General features: G+C 41.0%; 1 protein-coding gene across 1 annotated transcript in view; it reads right to left on the bottom strand.

The window, feature by feature from the left end:
* Positions 1 to 2,817: 2,817 nt before the first annotated feature.
* Positions 2,818 to 25,601, bottom strand: part of VWC2 (von Willebrand factor C domain containing 2) — a 55,829-nt gene continuing 33,045 nt past the window's right edge. Inside the window, exon 3 of the mRNA XM_030445591.1 lies at positions 2,818 to 3,308. Coding sequence (XP_030301451.1) covers positions 3,157 to 3,308 — 152 coding nt within the window. The 3' untranslated portion in view covers positions 2,818 to 3,156. The remainder of the gene's footprint in view (positions 3,309 to 25,601) is intronic.

Below are 25,601 nucleotides of genomic sequence, written 5' to 3'. Positions count from 1 at the left end.
GGATGAGGCCAAAACCAGAATTAATTTGCTTTGATTTCTACTGGGAAATAAGCAAAAGCAAGTGAGGTAGAAGCAGAAATCTCACATTCATGCCAATGCAGCTATATAAGAACATCTGAGAAGACACTCGTTATCCAAGCAACAGGTCTTCAAGTACAAAATTATTCATGAGTGTGTCTGGAAATACAGCTTGTATAGACACAGCCCACCTGCAAAACTGAAGAACTCCTCATATGCAAGATGCATAATCCTGTTTATACTGAAGCAAAAAACAGCTTCAGTATAAAGGCTTCAGTGGGGTGGTCAATGTTCTCTGGCATTTGATTCACCGGAAAAGGTGCAGAGGGCTTTTCTCCTTTACTTTAAAAGTTAAATACGAGCAGGTATTTTACACGACCAAGTCATAACATTTAGTTAAGTATATGCAGCCACCAAAGCAGTTCTGGTTTTTTGCTTAGAGATTAAATTACTTTAAAAGTGAAGTGCATTCCAGACCGGCTAATTCTTAACTTTAAATCTTTCAATTTTCACACTTCCACTCCTAAAAAGAAACACTTCTGTTTTAATCCTCTGCCCATGAGGCTTGACATTCTGAAGCAGGCTGTAAATCTTGGCTCCCCAACTCCACACATTGCTTGGTGCAGTCACCTGTTAAGAGTTTGGCTCTCAGGGTCTCTCCATGTGTCTCCTCTGTACTGGGGCTGCTAATGGTACCACTGTGTACTGGGTCTGGCTAGTATGGGGTTACTCTTTGTAGTAGGAGGCACAGTGCTCTGTTGTAGATTAGTGACCAGAACAACTGGTACCACACCAGTTATTTTGGCCATAGCTGAGCAGTGTGCACGGTGTCAAGGTCTTCTCTGTTTTTCACTTACCCCAGTGAGCAGAGTGGGGGTGTGGAAGAGCCTGGGAGGGGACACAGCCAGGCAGGTGACCTGAACTAACTAAAGAGATATTCCCATGCCATATAACGTCCTGCTCAGCAGTAAAATGGAGAGCAGTGAGGCTTAGGGAAGGTCAGCAATGTTTTGCTTGGGAACTGGCTGTCCACTGGTCTGCCCATGGGAGGTGGTGAGTGATTGCCATTGCATCACTTCTTTTTCTTTATTTTTTCCTCCACTTCTCCACTTACTATTTTCATCTTGACTGATGAGGTTTTTTTACTCTTCCTTCCATTTCCCCTGCCCCACTGGAGGTGGTAGTAAGGGAGAGAGTAGCTGTGTGATGCTTAGCTACCTACTAGAGCTGATGCACAGCACGCCGTTCCAGTTGTGGTCCTACAACTGGGGGAGGCTGATGAGATCTGCTTGTTTCAGCCCATGTCCCCATCCTGGGGATAACCAAAGAGCTCTCATGGTAATAACCCAGGCCAAAGCTGAATGTGGCAGTGATCTCAGCATAAAGAAGGTCCAAAGCTCATTACGATATCTACCTTACAAAAAAAAAAAAAATCATCTCAAATGAAGTTTATTTCTCAAAAAGAAAGATGATTTTATCACAAAATATAAATGCTTTAAGAAACCACCCACAGAACTGCATTTCAAGATGAATTTGCCCAGGAAATTCCATATGAAATGGGAAAGGACCAACCTACACTAAAGTAAAGATGCCATTAATATGCTGGTACCAGGACTGAAAGATGGAAAAATATTTTGGAAAAAAATGCACAACAGAAAATATTTATAGAAACACACACTAAAATATCCTTTAACTTTGCACACGCTACTTCAATAAAGGTAGAACTTTCCCCAGAGGACTGAAACTCAAGCCCTGGGAAACAGTATAAGGCATAACAAGAACCTCCAGCGAAGGAGAGGCAAAGGGTGACTAGTCCAAGGTGAGATTTCAAAAAACTTAAAAATCGTGGTGCTATATTGAAAGACACAAATTACGAGTCTCTCATATTTTCGTTGAAAATGTGTCTCTTAAAGAGGCACCAAGCAGCCTATTTGGAAAGGCAATGCCCCACTGAAGTGCAAGTCCACCTTCTCTGCTCTGTCATGTCACAGAGCTGCTTCCTGCATAGATACTTCCACACTACTCCAGGAGAAAGTCATGGAAGACCCCTGGCACTCACTGTGTTTCCTCAGAGCTCTTGGTCTCAGTAAGCAGAAGCCTACGTAGCCAGGAGGTGTGGATCCCACTGATTTAGGAGCTAGCTTTTGGTCATATGACACTGAATCTTATTAAATGGATAGGTATACGTAAAAGAATAGAATTTTTAGTTAAATCATGCCTCCTTTCAAATAAGTAGTGTCTCACTGTGCTAATGAGGTGTACAGTGAATGAGGTACTCTTCATAAAATAGCAATATCAAATATTTATGTTTGTATCTGTTAGTGTACTTAAGGTCTAAGTAAAAATGAGCCATAAAAAACACTTCTCCCCATCTTCCAAGAAAAAAAAAACAACAAACCTGTACTCTCTTTCACTTTCTACTTCCACCAGCAGACTGAGTGACAACCCAAGTATAGTATTTGCTGTATCCCTGCTAAGAATTCCAGCTACCGGAGAGCAGCATTTCTAACACAATGTTCACCTACGTATACATCCACTTTTGGGGAAGTTATTATTGACTTGCTTTTTCTGTTATTTAAAACTATTTAAATCCAGTAATCTCTTTTTTTTCATATCCTGGCTCTTTCCTGGCCCATTTAAGTGAAATTTAAGAAAAAACAAGCAAACAAAAACACAACAAAAAACCCCCACAAAACAAAAAACACAACAACCTCCCCACAACCCCTTCATATGAAGAAACTTGAACGTAAATGTATTGTTTTAGCCATGATGCATGTATACAATGGGACAGGCAACGATACAGTCCTTTAATCTGTATTGTCTATATAAAACATTTATTTTTAAGCTCTATAATGGTATTATAGAAATACATAGAATATTTTATAGAGTGTACTTTAGTGTACTCACTGTGAAAATAACACATTTATTAAGACAGGTATTTGTATGTCCAAACGTTTTAAATATACGCACTTCTTTGCCTTGCAGTATCACATTACTTTGAAAACCAAAATATCAATATTTTATTCTTTGCTCCTGACCAGAATCTTCTCATTCAGATTTCCCTGGGTCATCTACGGTGCTCACTGCTGTAAGATATTTTATAAAAACCACAAAAAGTACTTAAGATTGGTACATTTCCTATATTTGCTTGCATTCATGTCTAGTGCACATAGCTTGCCGTTCAATTCTCCAAGTGCCTTCTTCGTAAGTACAGTGACATATAGTGCATTCATCAGTTTTCACCTCCCGGCCTGCTGGAATGACAATCGTTTCTGCAAAGCAGTTTGGGCCTGAAAAAAAAGAAAGGAAAAAGTTGATTACACAGTAGGTGTAAGACCCTGTAACCCAGCACAGTTCAGTTTTAGTCTTGAGGATGGAAAACCTAAGGCAAAGCGAGGAACGCCGGGCTTAAGGGGAATATGAGCAGGGCACACAAGGCATAAAAGCAGCAAAGAGGAAGGACCCTGCCCTCTGACATGGCTGGATAGTTTCTGTAAGGGCTGTCCTGCCCTCCACAGGGGGAGGCACAATAAATCCTTTCTGCAAAACACGAAACTGTAATGGAGACCTGGGTACAAACTCTTGATGCAGGTGAATCCAGGTTCAAGCTAGACAAAAAGCTGGCTATTGACAATGAAGCAGTGCAGCTTTAAAGCTACTAAAGAGATGATTATAAATGTTACTACTTTTTCTCCATCAGGAAAGAACCTTGTATTTTGCTGTAGCAATCATACTATCAGATTAGTTTATTTTTCATTTCATGCAGAAACAGTCTTTTTCCAGTAGAACGAAATAGCTCCAGCCTCTTCTGAATGAAGATGTTCAGTGTGTAAAGTGAAATACTCCATCTTGTAACTCAGCAAGTCTGCAAACAGTCCTTTTCAGCACAGCACACTGAAATAAGGTCATTTCCAAGGATGAGAACAAGATTCACAAAACAAATCTAGTCCTTTCAAAAAGTGATATCACCACATCTCTCTGTTGCAGAGGTCTGCAAGTGCTGTATTACTTAGAATTCTGGTAAAAAAGAAGTGCATTTCTGCCTTGAATATCCACGCATACTTCAAAAGCAGCGCTAAGCCCTACCAATCATCTCCCATCTATGTACTATCATGTCCTCAGAGGAACCTGGCCCTGCCATTCACTGAGCACACACAAAAGCTGCTCAGCCACTATCCATCAGAGTAGGATGTGCAGCATATATTGATCTGATACTGTAGTGAAATGAGGCAACCAGGTGCCACTAATTGCCAGGGAATGGGCATGAGCTTGTGTTAAGCCCACCTGTGCCTAATTAGGGTGGGCCCCCACTGCGCATGAGCAGGATTAGGGGGCCAATAAAAGGTGAGGCTCAAACTCACAGGCTCAGCTCACGCTGGAACTCACAACCTTGGCATGCTTGGCTTTTTACTGCTTCTATGAGCACCGTGCTAACCTGACTGCACCCCTGGAGCTTTGTTTCGGCACTGCACTAACTTGGCTCGAGTGGCGCAGCCAGTTAGCACGCGGTACTTATACAGCAAACCTGATCAATGCTGAGGCCGTGGGTTTGAGCCTCACCCTAATGGTGATGAGCTCTAGTGGCGCAACCAAGTTAGTGCGGTACTGAGACAAAGCTCCAGGGGTGCAGTCAGGTTAGCGCAGTGCTTGTAGAAGCAGTAAAAAGCCAAGCATGCCGAGGTTGTGAGTTCCAGTGTGAGCTGAGCCTGTGAGTTCAGGCCTTACCTTTTATTGGCCCCCTAATCCTGCTCATGCGCAGTTGGGGCCTGCCCTAATCAGGCACAGGTGGGCTTAACACAAGCTCATGCCCACTCCCTGGCAATTAGTGGCACCTGGTTGCCTCATTTCACTACATGATACAATTGAAACTCTTGAAAGAATATGGGTGTGCAAAAAGCTTAGCAACTGCCAACCTGTTGGCCATGCAAGTAAATATATCACAAACTAGGTCTTCCGTTTCCAAGCATCTACTGTAAGACCTAAAACAAACATTATAGCTGCTTCTCCTAAGGCAATAGATTAAAAAAAAAAAAATCCTCATAAATCAAAGGTGCAAGGTGCACATTTTTAAATACAAACCAAATCGTTCACAAATCAATTTTAACAGTTATCTCTTTGGGCTGGGTTATGTGATTGTGTACTGACACTGCAGCCTGAGAATTAGTTGCCAAATTGACAATTATGAAGGAAAGACCTGGAACACTTGGAGAAATTTGCTTCACCCCATTGTACCCATTAATCCTCTGAATAGTTAAGCTGCTATTTTGTTTTGGGACTGACTGCTGATAAAGATCTCCAACATGCGGCTTCTTCCCCTGTTCTGGGTGGCTTCTGGCCCATTCAAGCCTTTGGATACAGAATGGATAGCAAACTACAACATATCTCATTTAAGGTTACCCGCTTTAGTAACAATGTTACTGCTGTTAATGTGTTCACAGCCCCTTTGGTCTGTCCAGGTGAAGTACCACAGGGTGGGAAAACACTGGAAGGAAGACCTTGGGGTGGAAGATGTGCTCCTGGATCCCACTGCACACTGGGACATGCCCCAGCTTTCAGCTGAGGTAAAGCAGCACTGTTAACTATGCAGTCCCTGGTGGACCTTTAAAAGATTTCAACTCTCATCTATATAATTATAACTAGGTTTCAGTTAAATACAGTAGTATTCTTGCACCTAAAAAACTTCCATCCCAAGACGGGTTCAATGGCATGTTAGGTAAAAATACCTGAGTGTTTTGTACATGCAATATAAAGAGTTAAAATACTAAAAGCAGAATCTACTTTTCATGGAGAATTTGTATGAAACCTTCAAGACCACTTGAAATTTAAACACTATATAAAAGGCACAAAATGAACAAAAGTGATGTCAATCCCCTGTGAAGGATTTATTTCATTCTGGAAAAGTAAATGTTACAGGATATACTTAGTTATAAAAACCAACCAGGGAATAAAGTAAAACCAGTGCAAGATGCATAATGTAATTCACTAGGATTCAGAATGTAAACGCCACCATTCATAATTAGCAGCTCCTGAATGCCAGGAGTGACGAGCCCTTCTTACATCAGAATGTTATTAAATGCAAAGAGACAAGTTAGCCCTAAATCATTAAACTATTTAATACAGGGGGGCTTATTTATTTATTTAATACAGGGGAAAGTCATCGCTTTGGTAAATATACAAAAGAGCAATACTTGAGAAAGGGATCCTACAAAAATAAATGACAGTAACAAAGTATATTTTAGAGAAAACCAGATATTTTTAGTATTACAGGTTTTTTCTGTAGAAACTCGCCTGTTTTCTGCTTCTGCATTTGCACCCATTATTACTGTAACTGCAAATCCTATATAGTACTTAGACTTGCAATAGTCAGCTGGCATCCTTGCCTCATCTTTTTATTGCAATATCGTGTGCAAGCAATATTGTGGTTGATATCAGAGACAAGGTCATCAGTAAAAAGTCTGAACAGACTGTATTGCTGCAACACCATGCACATAAATGTCAGTGCAAACATGGGAAAATAATTCCACAACTCCCCTCCAAGCCCTCAGACTTCCAGGGAAAAGAAACCCCGAGCTTCACCCCAAACCTCATTAAATTTGGAAGCTCTATTAGGTAGTCCTGGGTCTTAGTACCCTGTGGTTCCCTTCCCACCTCACAGAGGCTGGTGTTAGACTTAAGAGTGCCTTTTGCTCACTCTGCCTTAGCACAGTGAGGTAAAAGTATGTATTTTGTCTGCATTCAGAGTGGATAAGCTGCCCTGAAGGCACAATATTTGCTGAAAATACTTCTTTACCTAAACCTGGGCAGTTGATACTGATTTACCAAGATTTTCAGCTTCCCATCACAAAGGGCAAGACATTTTGGTTTTTAAAAAGTCTGCAAAATTACCTGACCTAACACATGAAAAGCATTTCCAAGTAAATTGGGGCTGTTCCAACTCCAGAGCAGTGGTGGGCTTTCCAACTGGATGTGGCTGTTGAGCGCTGAATTTATTCTCCTTGGCCTACAAAGCAGGCTGCCTACTTTTTATGAGCTCCTGTGCTTGGTAGCACCACCATTCTGACAACTTTACCATTCGGTACTCATTCAGCATGAGGCTTGTTTAACTTTATTTGATGCATAGCTTAAACCTTCTGGGGCCCATCCCCAGCTGCATAAACTTGCAGAGCTCTAAGGAAGTCAGCGGCGCTGCGCATCTTCACCTCAGATGAAGATATTGCCATATTACTCTTAAAATTCAACATGATATATTGTACCAACCCTGAGTGTAGCCTGAAATCTACCACGACATCATTTGTTTTGTGAAAGTAAAAACTGGAGCACTGAGTCTCTGCCTGAGCCATTCCATGCTGGTCTCAGCAGAGTTTTCTTTCCTAGGGCTAAGCCACAGTTGCTGCCTTCTCAGCAATGTCTTGAAGCATCAAGTTCAGTGCAGATCCTCAGCTCTCACACTGAGCACCAGATTGGCATGCAGTGCTTGGCTTCCCCGTGTCTTGAAACAGTGAATCCTACCTTCCAAAAGCAACATTTACACTGGGGTCTAAGGAACTAGGAAGGAATATTTGGGGGTTAATTCATTGAGAGTTTATAAGGGGATTTATAGGGGGATTCTCATGCTGGTCCTGTGAGGAGCTTTCAATGACTTATAAGTTATGCTTCAGTGTTGACAAATGCAACCATCTAATTAAAATGCAAATTTTGTTATCTTGGAAAAAAACCAGCCAATATCAGTTATCAGCAGAGAATGCCCAAGCCACTCACCTACAGATGCAAAGCACCTGTAACCTTGACAACCTCTCAAGAGGCTCTCTGTAGCTTCTTCTCTGTCCACTCTCTTTCCACAAAACTACAGCTGTACACTACAGACTTGTGTGCATTTCCTCTATAGCCCACCCTTCTTTTCCATGGGCACAGGTTTAAATAGGTTAAAAAAGATAAGATATGGCAATTTGGTAAATCATGTTTTAATCAACTGTTCTCATTTTGTGTTAAACCAAATTATGGAGAAAGAAATGTGTTCAACTGCAAGTTAATGTGTTTGCCTGGAGATTAAGTCATGGCAAATTTTGATCAATTAGAACTCCAGTGACAATGTCTGTCAGGTAACACTTTGATGTAAGTGTTGGGCTCAGGTTTATATTAAACTCCCCAATAGCTGCCCTTTTAATAGCTCCTTGCAGCAGTCAAACAAGTCACTTCCAAGGTACTTGATAGCAGTCCCATCAACTGCAACAGTTTTATGGCATTCATCACTGTGGTATTAGAGCACTTTGTAAATGACATAACTTCAACATTTGGCTTAGCCTCCCATTTTTATTTATTTATTTATATATTTATATATTTATTTATTTAAATTTCATGGAGAGATTTCCAATGGCCTACACTTCATTCTGGAGAATCATGTCATTACACAAGCAACAGCTGTGCTGGATGGGACCTACACCTGCAGCAGCTAGAAGGAAGCATATGGGGAGAGAGCAAGCACATGCACCCAGATTTCAGGACTTTCTGAACAGATGACTTTGTAAATGGCTTCTGTGTGCTGAGATAATGGATGGAGTTAATAGATTTCTTTATGATTAAGCTCTCCAGCATGCTGCTGAACCCCTATAAACAGCACTTGGTGGCAAGATGATGCAGAGCTCTTGTGCAGAGTGTAGAACAATTTTCTGATGCTTTCCATCTTCTACCTAAACTTGGTATCCCCAGATCCTCTTTACAGAAGAGGCAGTAGCAACCACCTCCCCTTTTCTGTGTCATTCATAAACTTACAGACATGTATCATGCTTCCCTTCCCCCCTGTCACCTCACCTGCAAGCCTGAGGTGGCTGGTTCTGCACCTCCACTTTGCCTGCTGACCTCACCAGACCTCTTCCAGTTCTACCTCCTTTTTGGGCTGTGAGAATATGCAAGTTGTAGAAACACCCTGGACTTGCACAGTAGCAGTGTGATATTCCCTGTTTTGTTTCCCATTCCCCTCCTACTTCCTGACATTTGCTTTTCTGTTGTGACCACTGATGAAAAAGTTGAGCTGACATTTTCATGACAGTATGAATTTTATACCAGATAGGAATCTTAGAAAGAAGTACACTATACACTAAAGTCAAATCTGCTGCTGCCTTTCTGCACTACAGAAAAGTTTCACATTCCAGCAATGCTACTGGACTGTTTTCCATGTAGAGTAAGAGTTTGTCACTATTGTTCAGTAATTTCAGGAATACAGCAGGGAAAGTGAAGCCTTCCCTCACACCTTCCTGATGTTTCCTCTTTATGACATTTTGAGATTTCCTCCAGGATCAATTGCAGATGCCAGGGTGACTCAGGAAACACTGAGCTGGAACAAGAAATGTAGACAAGCTCTCTGCCTGCATGTCAAGCTGTCTGCTGCTGCACATGACTTAGGATGATGCAATACAAACCCAAGTACTCTTCCACACCCCAGCTGGAAGAGGGACAGCCAAGGACCGAACCATAGATCAAGGATGCCTCTGCCTGCCTCCCAGTGCACTAGGATGCTAAGTCCCTAAAGCATCTGCTGAGGAACTTGAGATGTGTTTCAAAATGTGCTAAAGCAGTACAGTGAGACAAAATAAGGCTGCTCTTCCACGTAGCACCACAGCAATAAGGTTTTTGAGATGCAGGCATTAGCTCTCTTGTCCCTCTCAAATCTATCCACTTCCTCCAGAGACAGTATCGGTACCTACTTTGTGCCCTTCCAATCTCTGATCTCTTCTCAAGTGTCTGTATCTCTCTGACTTGATTTTGTTTCCCTCTCACGCAGGTGTATATATATAATATGCCTGTCTCCTGTGAAATGTCAGCTCGGAAGATAAAGCACAAAAAGCAGATGGCAAAAGTCATCGGTGACTAGGATTACAGCTGACACACATTCTCTCACAAAAATAAGTTCATCACCCCTGCTGCTGTCATGATTCTGACTGCTCCCGGTCCACTGCAACCTTTTATTTGCCTCAGTACCTTTAAATACTACTGAACCAAGTCCAAAAGAAATTTCTCCTTTACAGAAAGATTAGGTACACCCAATTTTTAGAGCAATTTGGGACACTGAAGAACCATGTGCTATTTCTGTGGTTTATCAATGCCTTAAGATAGTGGCAGCCAGAGAACCCTGGCTATAGATATATAGGGCAAATACCCTATCAGACTTACAGTGCACGTGTATATATATGACAGGGAGAAGAAAAATAAAAGTATCTGCCCATTTTAGGGTGTCACCTAGCTGGTATGAGAAGTAATAAAAAGACAGTGTATGCAATATGCTGCCTTTCACAAAAGCAATAGTTTGTTCATGCCAGATAGAGCTTTGGTGCTCTAAAGAATACTGAAACTCTTACCTCTGTTAGGGTCATGTTTTGTTAGATGCACAGGGAACTGACAGATTGGAAGAAACTCTGCCGAGGGCAAAACAATTAAAAATAACATTTTGCCACCTAATTTAGAAGGTAGGTATAGCAGCATCTGTGAGTGGACAGACTGAAGAAAGCTCATTGAAGTTCCCCTGTAACTAAATGGGGTGATCACTGCTGTGACAAAGTGGATATCAAAACTCAGGCACTTGCTTTATTCTAAGTGTGCCTGTGTGTGCACGCATGTGCTTTAATTAGAAGATAAAACAAGCTACTATCTTGGGATTTAATATTCTGCTTTTGAGACTCAGAAGCCCTGTTTATGATTAAGTTCTATTGCTTCATTTTTTCATTTATCATGTGTGACAGCACTATTGAGTAACATTTTGTTCTGGCTCTAGTCCTAGAAATTGAAGGAGTTTTCAAAAATCCCACAGAACACAAAACAAAGCCCCTGTGGCCACTGGACCAGTCCTTTCCACCAGTGCTTCTTCCCAACTCTAATTCTCCATCACCTTGCACTTTGCAATGCTGTCAGCATCCCTGGAACGGCAACGCTGAATGCTACTGAAACCAGGGCTGCACAGTTTTTTTTTTTGCACAGAAAGAAACTGTTTTCAGGAAGGGAACAGTCCATAATCCTGATGCTTCTCCCCTGGATTTTCATGTGTATTCAGAGAGCTGAATTTTAGATATCTGCTTTTTGTGTACTGAACAAAACAAAGCAAAAGGAACATCGAACACTACACAATCCAATACCACATGAGCCAAACAGAAAGCCTTGGAGCATAAAAGGGCCCAATTAAATAGGAGGCTTGAGTGTCATAAAAATAAACTACATCAAACAACTTCCTTTATCAGAGAAAATACAGAAAGACTTGAACACAATACTTAAAATGATTTTCAAAAGTCTTACAACTTGTAAAGGGATATTGTGTTCCACCCAGAAGCGGCACCAATTAGACATGAGCTTAACATTGTATGCATCTTACAGAAAATTATATAAACACTTAGAAGACAGCAAGCCGTGCATCAATTTTGCACTCGGTTTTCTTGCAGCTCAGGCACCACCCAGATGATTAAGAAATAAGAGACACCGGGCTTGAACGTATTGGGAAAACTCATACCAGAGGCTTCAGGCACCAGAAGCGCTGGGGGGGCTGGGACTGCTCACCTGTATCCCACCTCACTGCTGGCCCTGCCCGCTGGCACCAAGTCTGCACTGACCTTGCACTGGCAGAAACCCACCTGCCTGCACTCCTCCCACATCCCTGCTCTCCACCCTGCATGGCGCAGGCCACAGAGGGGAAGCACGCTGGGCTAAAGTCAGCCTGGAAGAGAAGATGGTTTTGATGCAGGAAGTGTCCTGTGGCACAGCATCCTGCAGAGATACTGGCAGTGGAGCAGAGCCCAGTGGCTGTGTGGAATTGGGATCACACAGCAAAAGCGTTGGAAACTACTTCTAAATCCCAGAGAGGGAAGACACATCTAAGAAAACATATTAATGCACTGCTGAGTTTCCCAAAGAAACTGCAGAAGCATTGCCAGGCACTGTGCTACAGATGGACTGACACTGGTGGTAGCACGGTGTGTGGGCTGCATCACTGCCTGCCCCAGCACTTGTAGCATGAGGGCTTCAAAGCTCTGCTGCTGAGGTCAACAGGACTAATCCTTCCCTTTCTAAAGCTCTTTGTTCACTCCAGTAACCCTGGGCAGGGGTACTGGGGGCTTGGTGAAAGACCTGCTCAATGCTAAGTCATCCTCTTCGTGCTGTGAAACACCAGCACACTCTTCAGACTAAGCAAGCAGCCTGAAACACCTTTGTCAAAAGATCCTCAACAAATTATCCTAAAAACTGTTTATGCAAATTTGAATAGAACCAAGCTTCCAAAAGCATGCACTACAGGCCAGTAATTTAACACATCAGAGACCTGCTGCAACGAGTGGAACTAAAAGCACACTTTAATTAGCAAAAACACACAAGCACTGGTGGGCTGTAGTGTCTATGAGACAGGTTAGTTAGGTCACTGGGAACTCAGGCAGTAATGCACAGGACTGTATGTCTCCTGAAACACATACTAAATCTGGGATGCTAATGAAGGAAGAGATTTAGAGAATTATGGAAAAATCCCCTAAGACTTAAACTAACTTGAATGTTAAATTGGTAGCAAAGTATAATATAATGCTGCTTTGGCAATGAAGTGGAATGGAAATCAGTGTATTTTTCCAGTCACTATATAACACTGGGAAGTGAGAACACTGTACACAAGGATGGCCACTGACTGCTTACTGCTTCAAGGAAATAATTGAAAACAACAGAACATTGTAAGTCAAGCATCAGCCATTTTCTCCACCCCATTTTGGAAAGAATACACTGAATACTGTTAATCGGGGGGTTATCTTTCTTACAGAGAACAATCTGTAACAAAATATTGAATGCAGCATCATTCATTTCCAGAAAGACTGTCACAGCATACACTAACAACTCTCCCAATAGTCCTCTTACAAAATTTGGTGTTTTATAAGGGCTTGGTTCAGCTTTTTCATTGATATTTTGTTTTGTCATCATAGTAGAGGCTTTGAGTTTTTTTGTTTGTTTGTTTTAGTTATGACCTTTAAAGCTTGCCTACATAGACAAGATTTTTAGCTCCCCATCCAAACCCACTGGAGCTGATTTGCTCTGATTGGAGTTGTTCAGATGTACCAAATGTATCTCTCTCCAAGTAATCTGCTGCTGAAATGATACACATTAGCTTAGATAAAGGTTAAAAGGTCCATCTCCACTGGGGGAGCAGCAGTTTGGGGTCTCAAGACACCTCTCATACAGACAAGCTGTGAGCAACCTTGGTAGCTGAAGAAAAACAGAACAGAAGTTGACTCTTAAACATATTAAAATTAGTGCAGTAACAGAAATAAGTGGTCTGTCACATCTGAACTGCAAAGCTCCATACCCAGAGACTTTGGTCCTGTGGCAGTTTCTGGGCTTTATCTGCGATGTGGTTATTATATCAATTTCCTTTGAATTACATGACAAAAGGTAAGAACCAAACCAAGATGATACCAACACAATTGTTATTTAAAACTTTTTTTTTCTTTAAAGTTCCCAAAGGACTTTCTTTAATATATACTGAAGACTGACCACCTTTTCTCTCCTACCCTTCTTACTTAGAATGTTTCCCAAAATCTGTTGCATAAAAATAGATTTAGAGGAATAGAGGTCACAGGGATCTATGATGAAAAATGAATTACAGTTGTCAGCTTGTAATATATCACTGTAAAATATAATGAATTCTAACAACATCCTTTGCTGTGAGTTGTTACATCACAGACTGAAATTAAAAGCTGTGCTTCAAAACAGTAAGTGTAGCACATGGGAATCTGAATGGAAACTGAAGAACCTGTTTACTCACCAGTTCTAATGAGTGACTATTATCTTTTAGTGTGAAAATTTATGAAATACACAGTTGTGATTGCTGGTTGTTTTAACATAATACTGATGTTATGTGAATATACCTGTAAAGAACAGAGATGTTAAGTTTTACTAAGAAAAAATTCTTTATCAACTTTAATGTGAGCCTAAGTTACTTTGCAACTGAGAAAAATCACAGCACTTTTATGAGCAAAAGAGAGGTTATGCTTTGCCCTCCATGCTGCTGAATCAATAATTCTACCTTTTCTTCCTCTTTAACGATTTTCTCCTGGTGGTTATGAAACAGCAGCAAGACAGCTTGTTTTGGAAAGACTGCATTTTGTAGTCATTCAGGAAGCCATAGGGAAAAAACCAGAAAGATGTTGCTGTGAGGGCACACCCTGCTTCTGGTACCCTGAGCAGCTCTGCACCCACAGCCAGTTGGGTGCCACCTGGGAAAAGTCTGGCATCGGTCCCTACTTCAGCACACTCCTCCTGGATAATCCTGGGGATGAATCCCTCCATACCCAATTTTGTCACCTAAACCCAAGGAATCTGGTCCAAGCCATCCATCCGTGGCTTCTCTCTACAGAGGGAACAGCAGAAGCACTTCCAAGGGCCAAGTCATGGCACCTCCTTCAGCCAGGTCCTGCTGCAATGTTTCTCCAGCCTGGTCTGCAGTTTTTCCCCTTCACCTGCAAGCAGATACCTCCCTAACGTTTCATCCCAATTTCTGACATGGGATTGTATCTCTTTCTTACCTTACTAACGCCTTGCAAAGAATAAAGATTGAGATGCCAAAATAGCATACCAGTTCCACCACAGAGATATCCAGAATAGGAAAGAGTGAACCAAGTAATATTTATTATTCTGTTGATCAAAAACAAGTCAACAAGTTAGAGCTGCAAATTTAAAACCACATTTGTGATGAGACCTCACGTACTCATCTTAGGACTATGTCTAAATACAGCTGTTTAGAAATACCACAGCTACTAAGGAAACCTAAATATATGAAAGTGCAACATGCATGTTTATCATTGAATATCAGAAGTTGATTCCCTCTTATTTCCTTTTGCAACACCCTTACACAACCATGAATCCACAACTGGCTAACAGAGATGCTTTGGGGTAGGAAGAATGGGGAACCAGAAAAGGGAAGGGTGATTCATTGCAAAAGCAAAAGAATAGGAAGCCACAGGTATTGGAAGAAATTAGATTAGTGGGATTGAAAGCAGGAAGGGAAAAGGCAGGAAAACAGGCAGAGTGACTCATAAAATGATTTTAAGGGATCATCTCTTTGTGGAGATGGAAAGAGAGGTGATTTGTAGTGAGAGACATGAATTATGAAAGATAAGGGATCCTGTTTTGTTAAATGGGAAGATTGTCTCTGGGAGTTACACAAATCCTTTCATCTAAAAGAAGTGCAGCAACACAGAAATTGCATGTCACTCACAGGGGCAGACATAAAAGGATATGCAGTACCCAAAAGAAATCTTCCACACAGTGTTGTTCAACTTCTTCATTTCTAGTGTCTGCATCCAGCACTTATTTTTCCACTTGCTGCAAAGTTAAGACCTTAAGACCACCATTTGATCCTGCAGGGCTCTTCTCCTGTATTTTACTGGTGTGCTCTCTCAGAGGCTTGAGGACAGCAAAGGAGTCAGTCCCCTTAGAGCAGCCACGTTTGTATCCATATGAATATATTGAATGTATTTGGCTTGTGTGGCAAGGCTTTGGCAGCAAAGGGGGGCTAGAGAGGTGAATTCTATAGGAAGATGCCAGAAGCTTCTCCCAAGCCTTACAGAGCCAATGCCAGCTGGCTCCAAGATGGAACTGCAGTTGGCCAAGGCTGAGTCCATTAGTGACAGTGGTAACATCTTTGGGACAATGCATTTAAGAAGGGGAAAAAATCATGAGCAACCTCCTGCAGCCAGAGAAAGGAGTGGAAATATGTCAGAGAAACAACTTTGCACACACCAAGGCTGATGCAGAAGAACAGAGAGGAGGTTGCTCCAGGTGCCAAAGCAGATTCCCCTGGATCCTGTGGTAAAGACCATGGTGAGGAAGGCTGTCCCCTTGCAGCCAATGGAGGTCCACAGTGGAGCAACATGCACCTGCAGCTTGTGGAACATCCCACGGGGGAGGAGGTGGCTGCTCAAAGGAGGTTATGATCTGGTGTACCTTATCTCAATCTATTAGCATTTTGATATATTTTCTCTCCCCTGTCCAGCTGAGGAGAAAGAGTGGCGTTGGTGGGCACCTGGTGTCCATCCAGGGTCAAACCACCACAATATGTCATTGGGTCAGCATCTGGTGAAAGAAACCTAAGGTGATGAGGATAAACTGAATGTTTCCACATTCTCACTGCACTTTTTAAGAGGTATCAATGGATCTAGGTTGTATGTTTAGCTATCAACTGTAACACCAGAGAGTGGGCTGTTTTGGCTAGAAAGATGCAAAAGTTAGTCCCAGTCAGACAACAGGACACAGACACACCTTCAAAAGAAATCAGGGCTCATTTAGAGCCCTCCATTTTTAGCCAACACAGCCAAAGCAGCCAAAATTCATATAATGGAGATAGCAAGGATATCTACTCTTAGAAGTAAGAGACAAGATATTCCCAGTGAGTAGCTGAACAATTTAAATGTCTTATCACTCAGCCAAAAGCACATGAGGATGCAGGCACTACCAAGATGACTGAAGCTCCTGTTCACAGGAGCAGCCATCAAGTTGCACCAAAGATGCTCTGGAATGATTATTTTGGGAAAAGTAAAGAAAATTTAAGGCCTTCTATTAAACTAACAGTCCAGAAAACTGTGTCCCGGCAAGAAAAAACAAACTGGCTTCCAGGCAATGGCCCCCAAGCTGGCAAAGCTGGTGTTGGGAGGCTAGGCTGCTTCCTAGATCTCCTTCCTCTTTTATTTTTTTTTTTCTTTTTTTCTTTTTCCTATTTTTCTTTTCCCAACACATCAGGCCCCTGGAGCAGTTACTGAAGCATGAAAGCTAGTCTTTTGTATTTACAGTAACAGAATTATTGTAAACCTATTCTTAAATATTTCCAGATATTATGTGTTTCTTCTCACAAAATTATCTCCAAAGGCAAGTCTTATGGAAATAAAAATTCTGGGAGAAAAACAGCTGGTGCTTTTATGTTTATCTGAAAGCTATGTTTGTTTTCTCCTAGGCAAAACCAGAGCCTTAGGAAATGGTAAATGAATCCCACGACACTTTGAACTGATTTTCATAAAACTCAGTACACTGGAAAAAGAGTAGTAAATAAAATGAAAGCTGCAAAACTAAAAAGTACATTTTACTTCTCTAATGAAGTTATTACTCCAAAATGTCCCACAAACAACAGTTAAGTGCTTGATTTATTATTACAATGTCAGCTGCTACATTTCTCTTTGAGGTATTCTTCTATGCTATGGTAATAAACATGATCACTGCTCACCTGCAGCATCCACTGCAGAAGGGGAAGGAAGACCTGGGAAGCTGGTGTGGAATATAAACTGTTTACAGAAACCCTCTGGAAGACAAAACTGAATTAAAGAAGAAGCTCTTAATTACAGTGTGGATTCAAGTGTTGCAAAATATGTGGGATTCAGAGATGTGGAAAGGAAATGTTTCCTGGAGAAGAACTGATGTTCTAGTGAAGGGGGAATACCAGCCCAAGAGGAAGGAACAACCTTCCCCAGCTCCTCTAACTTGTTTCCTTTTGCAAGTTGTGGTTTATTTCTGTCTTGCTCAGGGGCTTAGCTTCCAAATACTCCCTTTGCACTTGATACCAGAAGCTTTGGTAGCACAATATGTACTTGTAAAGTCTGCAGGCATTAATGGATGAGCAATTCTTTTGTTATTCTTTATTCCAAGTGTGTGTGTAATTTATGTGTATGACATTGAAAGACATGTATTAATGTGCATAAGAAATGAGTTCTGCAAGGGATTTTTGGTGGAATTAAAGCTCTGGAAATGTTTTTGGAAGAGGATGGAGAAGTGGCCATGAGGAAAGGAGTTTTAGGAGGAGTTACATTTTCACTAGAGAATGCACAATGACTGGAAGACAGAAGGCCCAGCGTGCAACCAGCTTAAGAGTTACACCAGATCTAAACAGATTTCCTGCTCTTTTTATTTGTGCCTTTTCTTGTTTATTGTGCAGTAAACTCTTATGGGCTAAAATTATTTATTGCAAAGTTTTTGCATGAGACCTTGCAAGTTAGAGCCACAGTCCCCATTTGGAAATTAATTCAAATAATTATGACCAACATTTTTCTTTCAACAGGATCATTTAGGGCTTTGCCTGAGCATCCAAATAGTACATGTTTGTTATTTGGCATTACTAATGAATTATGAAGTAACAAATCTCATTAAACATTGAGAAGTTAAAACATAAATTAATTTTCTCACAAATGTGTGAAGGAGACGAAGGCAACAAAGAATGGCAACAGGCAGAAGAACTTCCAGGGCTCTCTCATTCATAACACAAACATACCCACGTGTGGTAACACCCAAAAATTAACAAGGAGGTTGGTTCTGCAGTGACTGAGTTTCACATGCATCTGTATGCACAGAACACCACAAAGCCACTCACTGTAGTGCTGTGGGAGCTGGCAGATATTTCAGCTTCTCCAATCTATAAACCTTGCTCGAGTCTCCCCTACCTCATCTTCTTTCCAAAAGGAGGAGTGGCAGCCTTTTCAGCTCCATGCCCTCCAGCTGCTCATCCCAGCACCTTTTCCATGTCTGCTACAGCCTTTCTGAGGTACAGACACCAAAATGGTGGGCAGGGCTCGCACATGGGTGCAGACATGGGGAAAAAGTCACCCCCTATCTTATTGTCCTTCTTGATTATGGCAAAATATTGCCGATTATGGTCAATACTTTGTTGGATTTGTTGGCTGCCAGTGCTCATTGAGACCTCTCAGTGACAATTCCTGAGTGGCAACCACCACGTCCCAGTCTGGCACAGAGGCACCAAGCACCAAGTCTTGTCAGTCACCTTTCTACCTACACCATTTTGTGAGCTGCTTTTGGAGATATTTGCCACCACCTCAGCATCTGACTACCCAAAAGAGCTTCGTACCATCCAAAACTGTGGAAATCAACTGCGCGTTCCCTGTTACCAGTTCACTGGTGAAAACATTTCCTCCAGGCATCAACAGAATGCCTTGGCCCCCATGTTCCTTGCTTTTTGCTTTATTTGACTTACTTTCTGTGAATGTGTCTAAACGTTTTTAAAATCCGTGTCAGCTCCTGACAGCCAGGGGAAACCATGGCAATGACTTCCAGAGGCATACTCTGCCTTGTGTGGAAAATCATCTATGTCCTTTGGTTGCTTTGAGCCCTCATCTAATAATTTCATTGAGCTCTTTCAATGTGAGAGACAGCAGAGGGGTTATTCAGAGGATGAACAGCTGAAGTTCTCGATAATAAGGATTTTCTCCTTTATGATGCCTTCCAGCCAAGGCTTTCAAACCACATCTTGGGACTTACATGCTGTATGATTAGCTAGAGGTCTATGAATTTACATTTTCAGAATCTGTTCACTTTCTTATGCGCAAGAATAGCAATGATTTGCCCCATACATTTTAAGAAAAAAGAAATCACCTAATCCTTTAGATGAAAGGGACAGTTTTTCTTCAAATTGCACTAGAGACACTAACTAATTTCTAGCAACGATTAAATATATTCTTGCTATCCAGAGTGCATGTGGAAAGAATGTTTCCAGAATTTTTATTTTACAGGCTAACAAGGGATCATTTTATTTCTAGACTGCAATCACAACAAAGACAGAATAGTTTTTAAGGGAATTCTTCACCATAATGCTGTGTATAAGACTACTTAAATGCTTTAAAATAGACTAAAGCACTTTGGAATGGGACATTTTATATGGAATTTGTATCATTCTGGGCAAATTACATAAGGGATTAAATATATCAACATCTTTTCCTTTAAGGATGAGTGTCAGTTGCTTTCTACTGTATCAGGAACACTGCTCCAGGTGAAAACATCCCAGCAACAAGGCAAAATAATTCATTTGCAAAGATAAGATTCTCTGTGGGAATCATATGCAAACAGAAGCTATGGCTCTTCAAAATGCCTGCAAATAAAAAATAGAGTTAAGCACATCTCCATGTTTGGCTGGTGCTGCCAACACCAAAACTATCAATGGATATTGGGACCAAGTCAAAAATATGCTAACCATAGTTAAATAATCACATAGATAAATTTACAGTTCAGATTTTTAAGCCTTCTTGGCATGTTGTGTTATTTTCCCTGGGCATAAAGTCTCAGTGAAAAAACCCAACTCAACACCTGTAATTACAAGACTCGTATTTTAAGCTAATTATGGCATATTTATTAATATTAAATTAAACTGTTTTGACAAGTAATTATCGAATTCAGACAATGACAAGCCAGAAAGGGGTAAACTCATAAAATAGGAAAAAATGAAGGATATAATGAAAGACAGCAACAAAAACTTTGGATTTTATCCCTTTGGCACTTCCTTAGTCTTGACTTCTTTTCAAAAAGAAGCTCTTAGAAGCTGCCCTCAGTCACTTATTTCTCCCAATAACTAATCTATCGCAAGTTCTTCCTACACATGACATTGCTTTTAAAAAGACCATTTCTAACACAAGTTTCTGGTTAAAAGCCAGATTCCACTTCCATACTGTTACAAAGGCAGAAAAAACATTAAAGGAGAGGGCTAGACTGCCTAGTCATGTCTGACCTGATTTGACTCCCATTACAGACAGACTTCCTATGGTTCAGTTTCTTATTTGTTTGCTTTCTATTAAAATGAAGATCTTAAGAAAAACTTCTACCCCCGCCGCATTTATTTTTTTGCCCTTAAGCTGCTCCTCTGCCCTGTGTTCAGCTTTCAAATTTGAGCTCCGGAAAAGATTGCAGGAGGATTGTGCAGGGCACTCAACCATACAGACGTAGTAAAACAAAGCACCTTGGCCACATGGCAGTAGAGAAGGAATGGGGACATTAAAAGAAATTGTGGAAAAATAAGAGTGAGGAAATGAAATAAAGCAAGCAAGCTTCCCAGGCAGAACTGGGCAAGTCTGCACATTCAGGCCACCAGGCCCAAGCCACTAGAAAGATCAAAAAGCTCATGTAACATAAATCACACTTAAGAGCACCCTTCCTTCCCCCAGCTATGAGGGCATGAGCATCTCTCATTCAAACGAGTTTTCTCAAATCTGCCTCTTTGCCAAGCCTACCTGGATTGCGGTCTCTGCTGGTGCCTGGGGGCAACTTATTTTTCTTGATTCCTATTTCCCCTGCCTTCCACATACAGACAACAAATAACATGTTGTATGCAATTTTCCTACCATTCAATACCTGTGTTTTGCAAAATAAAATTACTATAATCAAAAACCTCCAAGTTCTTGTCCTGTTCATCTTTTCGTTTTCAACTACAGTCTTTCTCTCTGTTCCTAGTACAGGCAGATTTTCCTTATTTTCTTTCCCTCCCTTAACCCCTCCTGATTCTGAGATAGCTGCAAAATGGGAATGACAGCTGTGGGCTGGAGGGGGGCAGACTCAGCCTTAGGGGTGAGCTGGGTACACACAGGAATTGGGGGCTCTGCCACATCCTGGAGCAAAGCAGCTAAGAGGACTGTGAGGCAGCGGCACCAGGGCTGATTTTTTCTGTAAGGGATTGAAATAGGACTTCACTATCAGTTCCTTCTCAGAGTAAATAATACTGACACTGCAAATCTGCAGCCCAGAGGAGCAGTCATGTCACCATTTTTTCCTCAAAAAATCTGAACTCTGCAGGATGTTTTTTTGTGAAGTCTATTTAATACTCCAGCATGATTCACTGACCCACAAAATGACAAAAAAAGTCAAAAAGTCAAAAATTTTACTCATTATGGAGCCTAAAGCAATTTCACTCAAGCATTAAGAACTTAGTAAATTTAATGTGAATTTACTAAAGAGGGATAGAGTTGCCCGAGGAGGGGATCCTCAATCCACCCCACTGCCACTACGTTGAGGCCAGTGCCAGTAAGAGATGCCCTGGTCCTGGAGAAGGATCACAGCCCGTCAGGAGAACACCTGAAATGCAGGAGAATGTAATCCCAGACATCAAGACAGCTTCATTTAAGGCCCATCTTAAATGCCTCTATGCAAACATGCATAACGTGGGAAATAAAAAAGAGGAGTTACAGACATGTGCATGCCTGAAAGGCCATGATGCTATGGGCATCACTGAGATGTGGTGTGATAACTCCTACAGCTGGAGTGTAAGGATGGCTGCAAGCTCTTTAGAAATTACAGACTGGAAAGAAGAGGAACTGTTGCCCTCTACATCAGCAACCAGCTGGATACCAGGGAGGTTTGCCTGGGAATGGAGGAGGAGCTGATGGAGAGCTTATGGGTCAGGGTTGAAGGGAAGACAGGGGCAGGTGGTATCAAAGTGGGGGTCTGCTACAGGCCACCTTTCCAGACCATTCAAAAGAGACATTATGGCCACTCTCTTGGTCTTCTGCAATAAAAAGATTATTTTTAGATAATAAGCATAACTTCTACAGTTCATTCTGTCCTAGGGTGACATGAACACAGACTTACATGCTCTAGTTATTAAAAAAAATTAATATATATGGACAGAGGACCAGCATGAAAAGCAAATGAAAAGCAAGAACTGTTGCTTAATTGAAAGTTATATATAATAGTAACATTTAATGATCTATCAGAGACCCTAATCATGATACAATGTACTACTGTATAATAAAAATGTTCTGAAATAATTCACTCTCAAGCAAGAAAAAACAGATAAGGGAGAGGAAATGGATTTTCATTTTAAGGGGAGAAAAGGGGCTTGCAAATTTAAACATAAGGAAGTTCTAAAATCTCATTTTTCAAGGTCACAAATAAACTCTGGCAAAGCAGGGCTTTGAATGAACATATTTAGCAGTGTTCATAGCATGTGAAAAATGAGCCAGATTCATAACACCAGGATATCCCCACAACTTTCACGTACAAGCTTGAATGACTTACATTAACTGAGCCCTGCTGAGAATGTGGACCAATGCTATTTTGCCACATAGTTTTAACTATATGATTATGAATGAGGACAAGAATTATGTATTTTCTTTTTGAAGGCAGCTTAAAACTTCCGCCATGCAATCATCACCTTTTGTAAATGGGAAGGAAATAAAGCTAACTGTGTCCAGATTGAGATAAACCTGCTAGATGCAAAGATGCCAACTGGAACAGTATTTTTGAACAGAGACACACATCAGGGCACAGCAGGAAATGGTCTGATGCAGAGATACTTGTTTTGTGTTATGAGATAATTTGAGGAGAGCAATTGGATCAGGCTTTGAAATGGATCGTGGTGAGAAGCACAGTGGCCAGGTCTGTGGTTAAAAACACTTCTGAAAACACTTAGAAAACACTTCTTGAACATCTTCTGAAATGGACTCAAAAAAAAGTCTGCACATGAGAGAGCTGAAAGCTCTTCAGGGACCCACTTGTGCCAAGGATGTCCTCCAGTCCCTCCCAGTGAGCTCTGCTTCTGAAAGGGAAGAGCTAGACTGGAGCTTACAGTAGGAACCCTGCCAAGCACTGCCACTTTCTATCTGCAGCTGCCAGTTTTTATCACATACTTATCTGGGATGTTCATCTCACTAACACCTGTGTATTTTGAGATAGTAAACTGCTGATACCTTGATTTAAGTATTGAAATGATTTTCTGCAAACACATAGTTTTGGCTTACTTTGTTTAAAAAAAAAAAACCACAAAAAAACTTCCTCTAAAAATCACAACCCTCTTCCAATCAGAGCTTTACACTGCCTGCAGAAATTATATTAATTAGCACTAGCTCATTAGCTCCTATATAGATGGACAGGAGTCTAGGGGAAAGTAGCAATTCCTCAGGACCTCATCTGTGAACACCTTGGACTAGACTTGCATTCGTTTCTCAGTTCCTGCCCTTGGTAGGTGATGCAAACAGGCACAGGTACCAAAGTTCTAGCAGCTGAATAAAACAAAAAATATTTTGAAAATATGCTTGAAGGATTAAAACAGGAAGAATGACTGAAGCATTAGAGGACAAACAATAGTAAGCCTGAAACAGTTTCACATCATTTACACTGCGTAAGTCCAGGTATGGGCCAGAGACTTTGAAAACTTGAAGAAAGGTTTACCCAGCTAGAAGTGTAATAAAACACAGCTGGAGAGGACATTTAAAATGTGCCTCAAGAACTGCTCTTGGCCACATGCGTTTTGTCCACCTTGCTCAAAACCTGGAACTTCTCCAAGGGATTTCAGGAAAAATGCAGCTGGCAGTCTGCTCCTCATGCCCTCACAGGTCTCCTCTTGAGTGTGAGAGCCTGTAAGCCCCGTATCACCATTCTGTGCTGGTTCATGCCCTCAAAACAGAAATAAACATTGTGAAGTTCCCTGCAGTGGAAAAAAACTTGCACCAAAAGCCAACACCCCTCAGCCTCACGCTCTTCTACTGATATCTGGGTGTACAAACTGATGAGGAACCAGAGAGAAAGGGAGAATCTGCCTGTGTCTGGGGCAAAAGGCTCTTTTGATTGAAGAGATTTTTCAGAGATTTCACAGATTCTTGAAACAAAAACATACAAAAGATACCTGATGTGAGAATATTGTCAGTCAGATAGAAACTCTATTCTCCCATTTACTGCAGAATAGACCACTCTGCATGAATCCCTTACCTTTGTAAAATCAGATATTACTGATTTGCTCATTATGGGATAATACTGAATTCAATACTAGGAGCAAATTCCAAAACAAGTTAAACAAATAACAACAATAAAAAACCCAGGTTTTGGTTCAAAACTTCACTAAGATTCCACTTCCTGCATTGTTCTGATCAGATGACCCACAAAAACACCTCTGCAAAGATCTCAAGAAATTAATTCAAACCTGTTCATGATACTCAAAACAGAAAGGGATGGACATAAGAAAGCCTCTGACAAATTTTTCTTGACCCCTTTCCTTCCATGTTGCTAATGGGAGATGGGACTCTACAGAAGCTACAATAGGCAATGTTATTTTGAAGAACAATACAGAACAAGTCATACAAAAAATCTTCCAAGGGCATCTATCTAAATAATTGATAAACTGAATATGATCCAAAGAATTTATGGCATTAACAAAATATTTATAAAGTTTCTGGATTGTGCCCAACATCAACTTCACATGGAAGTGCAAAAAATCTTTGAACTTACATCATGGTTTAAAATATAAAATAAAGGATGGTGCAAAAACATTCATTTGGAGCAAAAAGCTGCAAGAAATTCAGTGAATCCCAAAGCAGCCTGGAGGTTTAGAAAGGAGTTTGTACCCTTTCTTACCAAATCAGCCACAGAATTAATTAGTTCTCTTTTGCTATTTCACAGTTGTCATCCGTACATATTTGTATTAAACTTTTTTCTTTTCTGTATTTAAATAAAAACATCTCCAGTATATCTATTATTGGAGGCCATTGCTAAGAATGTACTGATCACTCTTAGGCAATGGGAGGTAGTCATCAGGGACAAACCAGAACTTATGAACAGGCAAAACCCAAAACAACAATCCTAAAATTTGTCACCTCAGGCTTTAACAAGAGTTGAAGTTTCTGACTACAGCTCAGTGATTACGATGGTGGTGAATGACGCCTACCTATTTAGAAGCATGATCTGAAATACATTTAACATATATTATGGCAATTTTCCAGTGGCATTTTCTGCTCAGGAGAGTTGAGAGAAAGAGCAAATAAAACCATTACAGAGTATGTAACAGTGGATTTTACCAATGGGACTGAGCTGTGATCTTGCTGTTA

Source organism: Calypte anna, chromosome 2 (genome assembly GCF_003957555.1).
Source record: "Calypte anna isolate BGI_N300 chromosome 2, bCalAnn1_v1.p, whole genome shotgun sequence".
NCBI classification, from domain to species: Eukaryota; Metazoa; Chordata; class Aves; order Apodiformes; family Trochilidae; genus Calypte; species Calypte anna.
The sequence above is the reverse complement of the archived record's forward strand: the minus strand, read 5'-3'. Positions and strand labels throughout refer to the sequence as shown.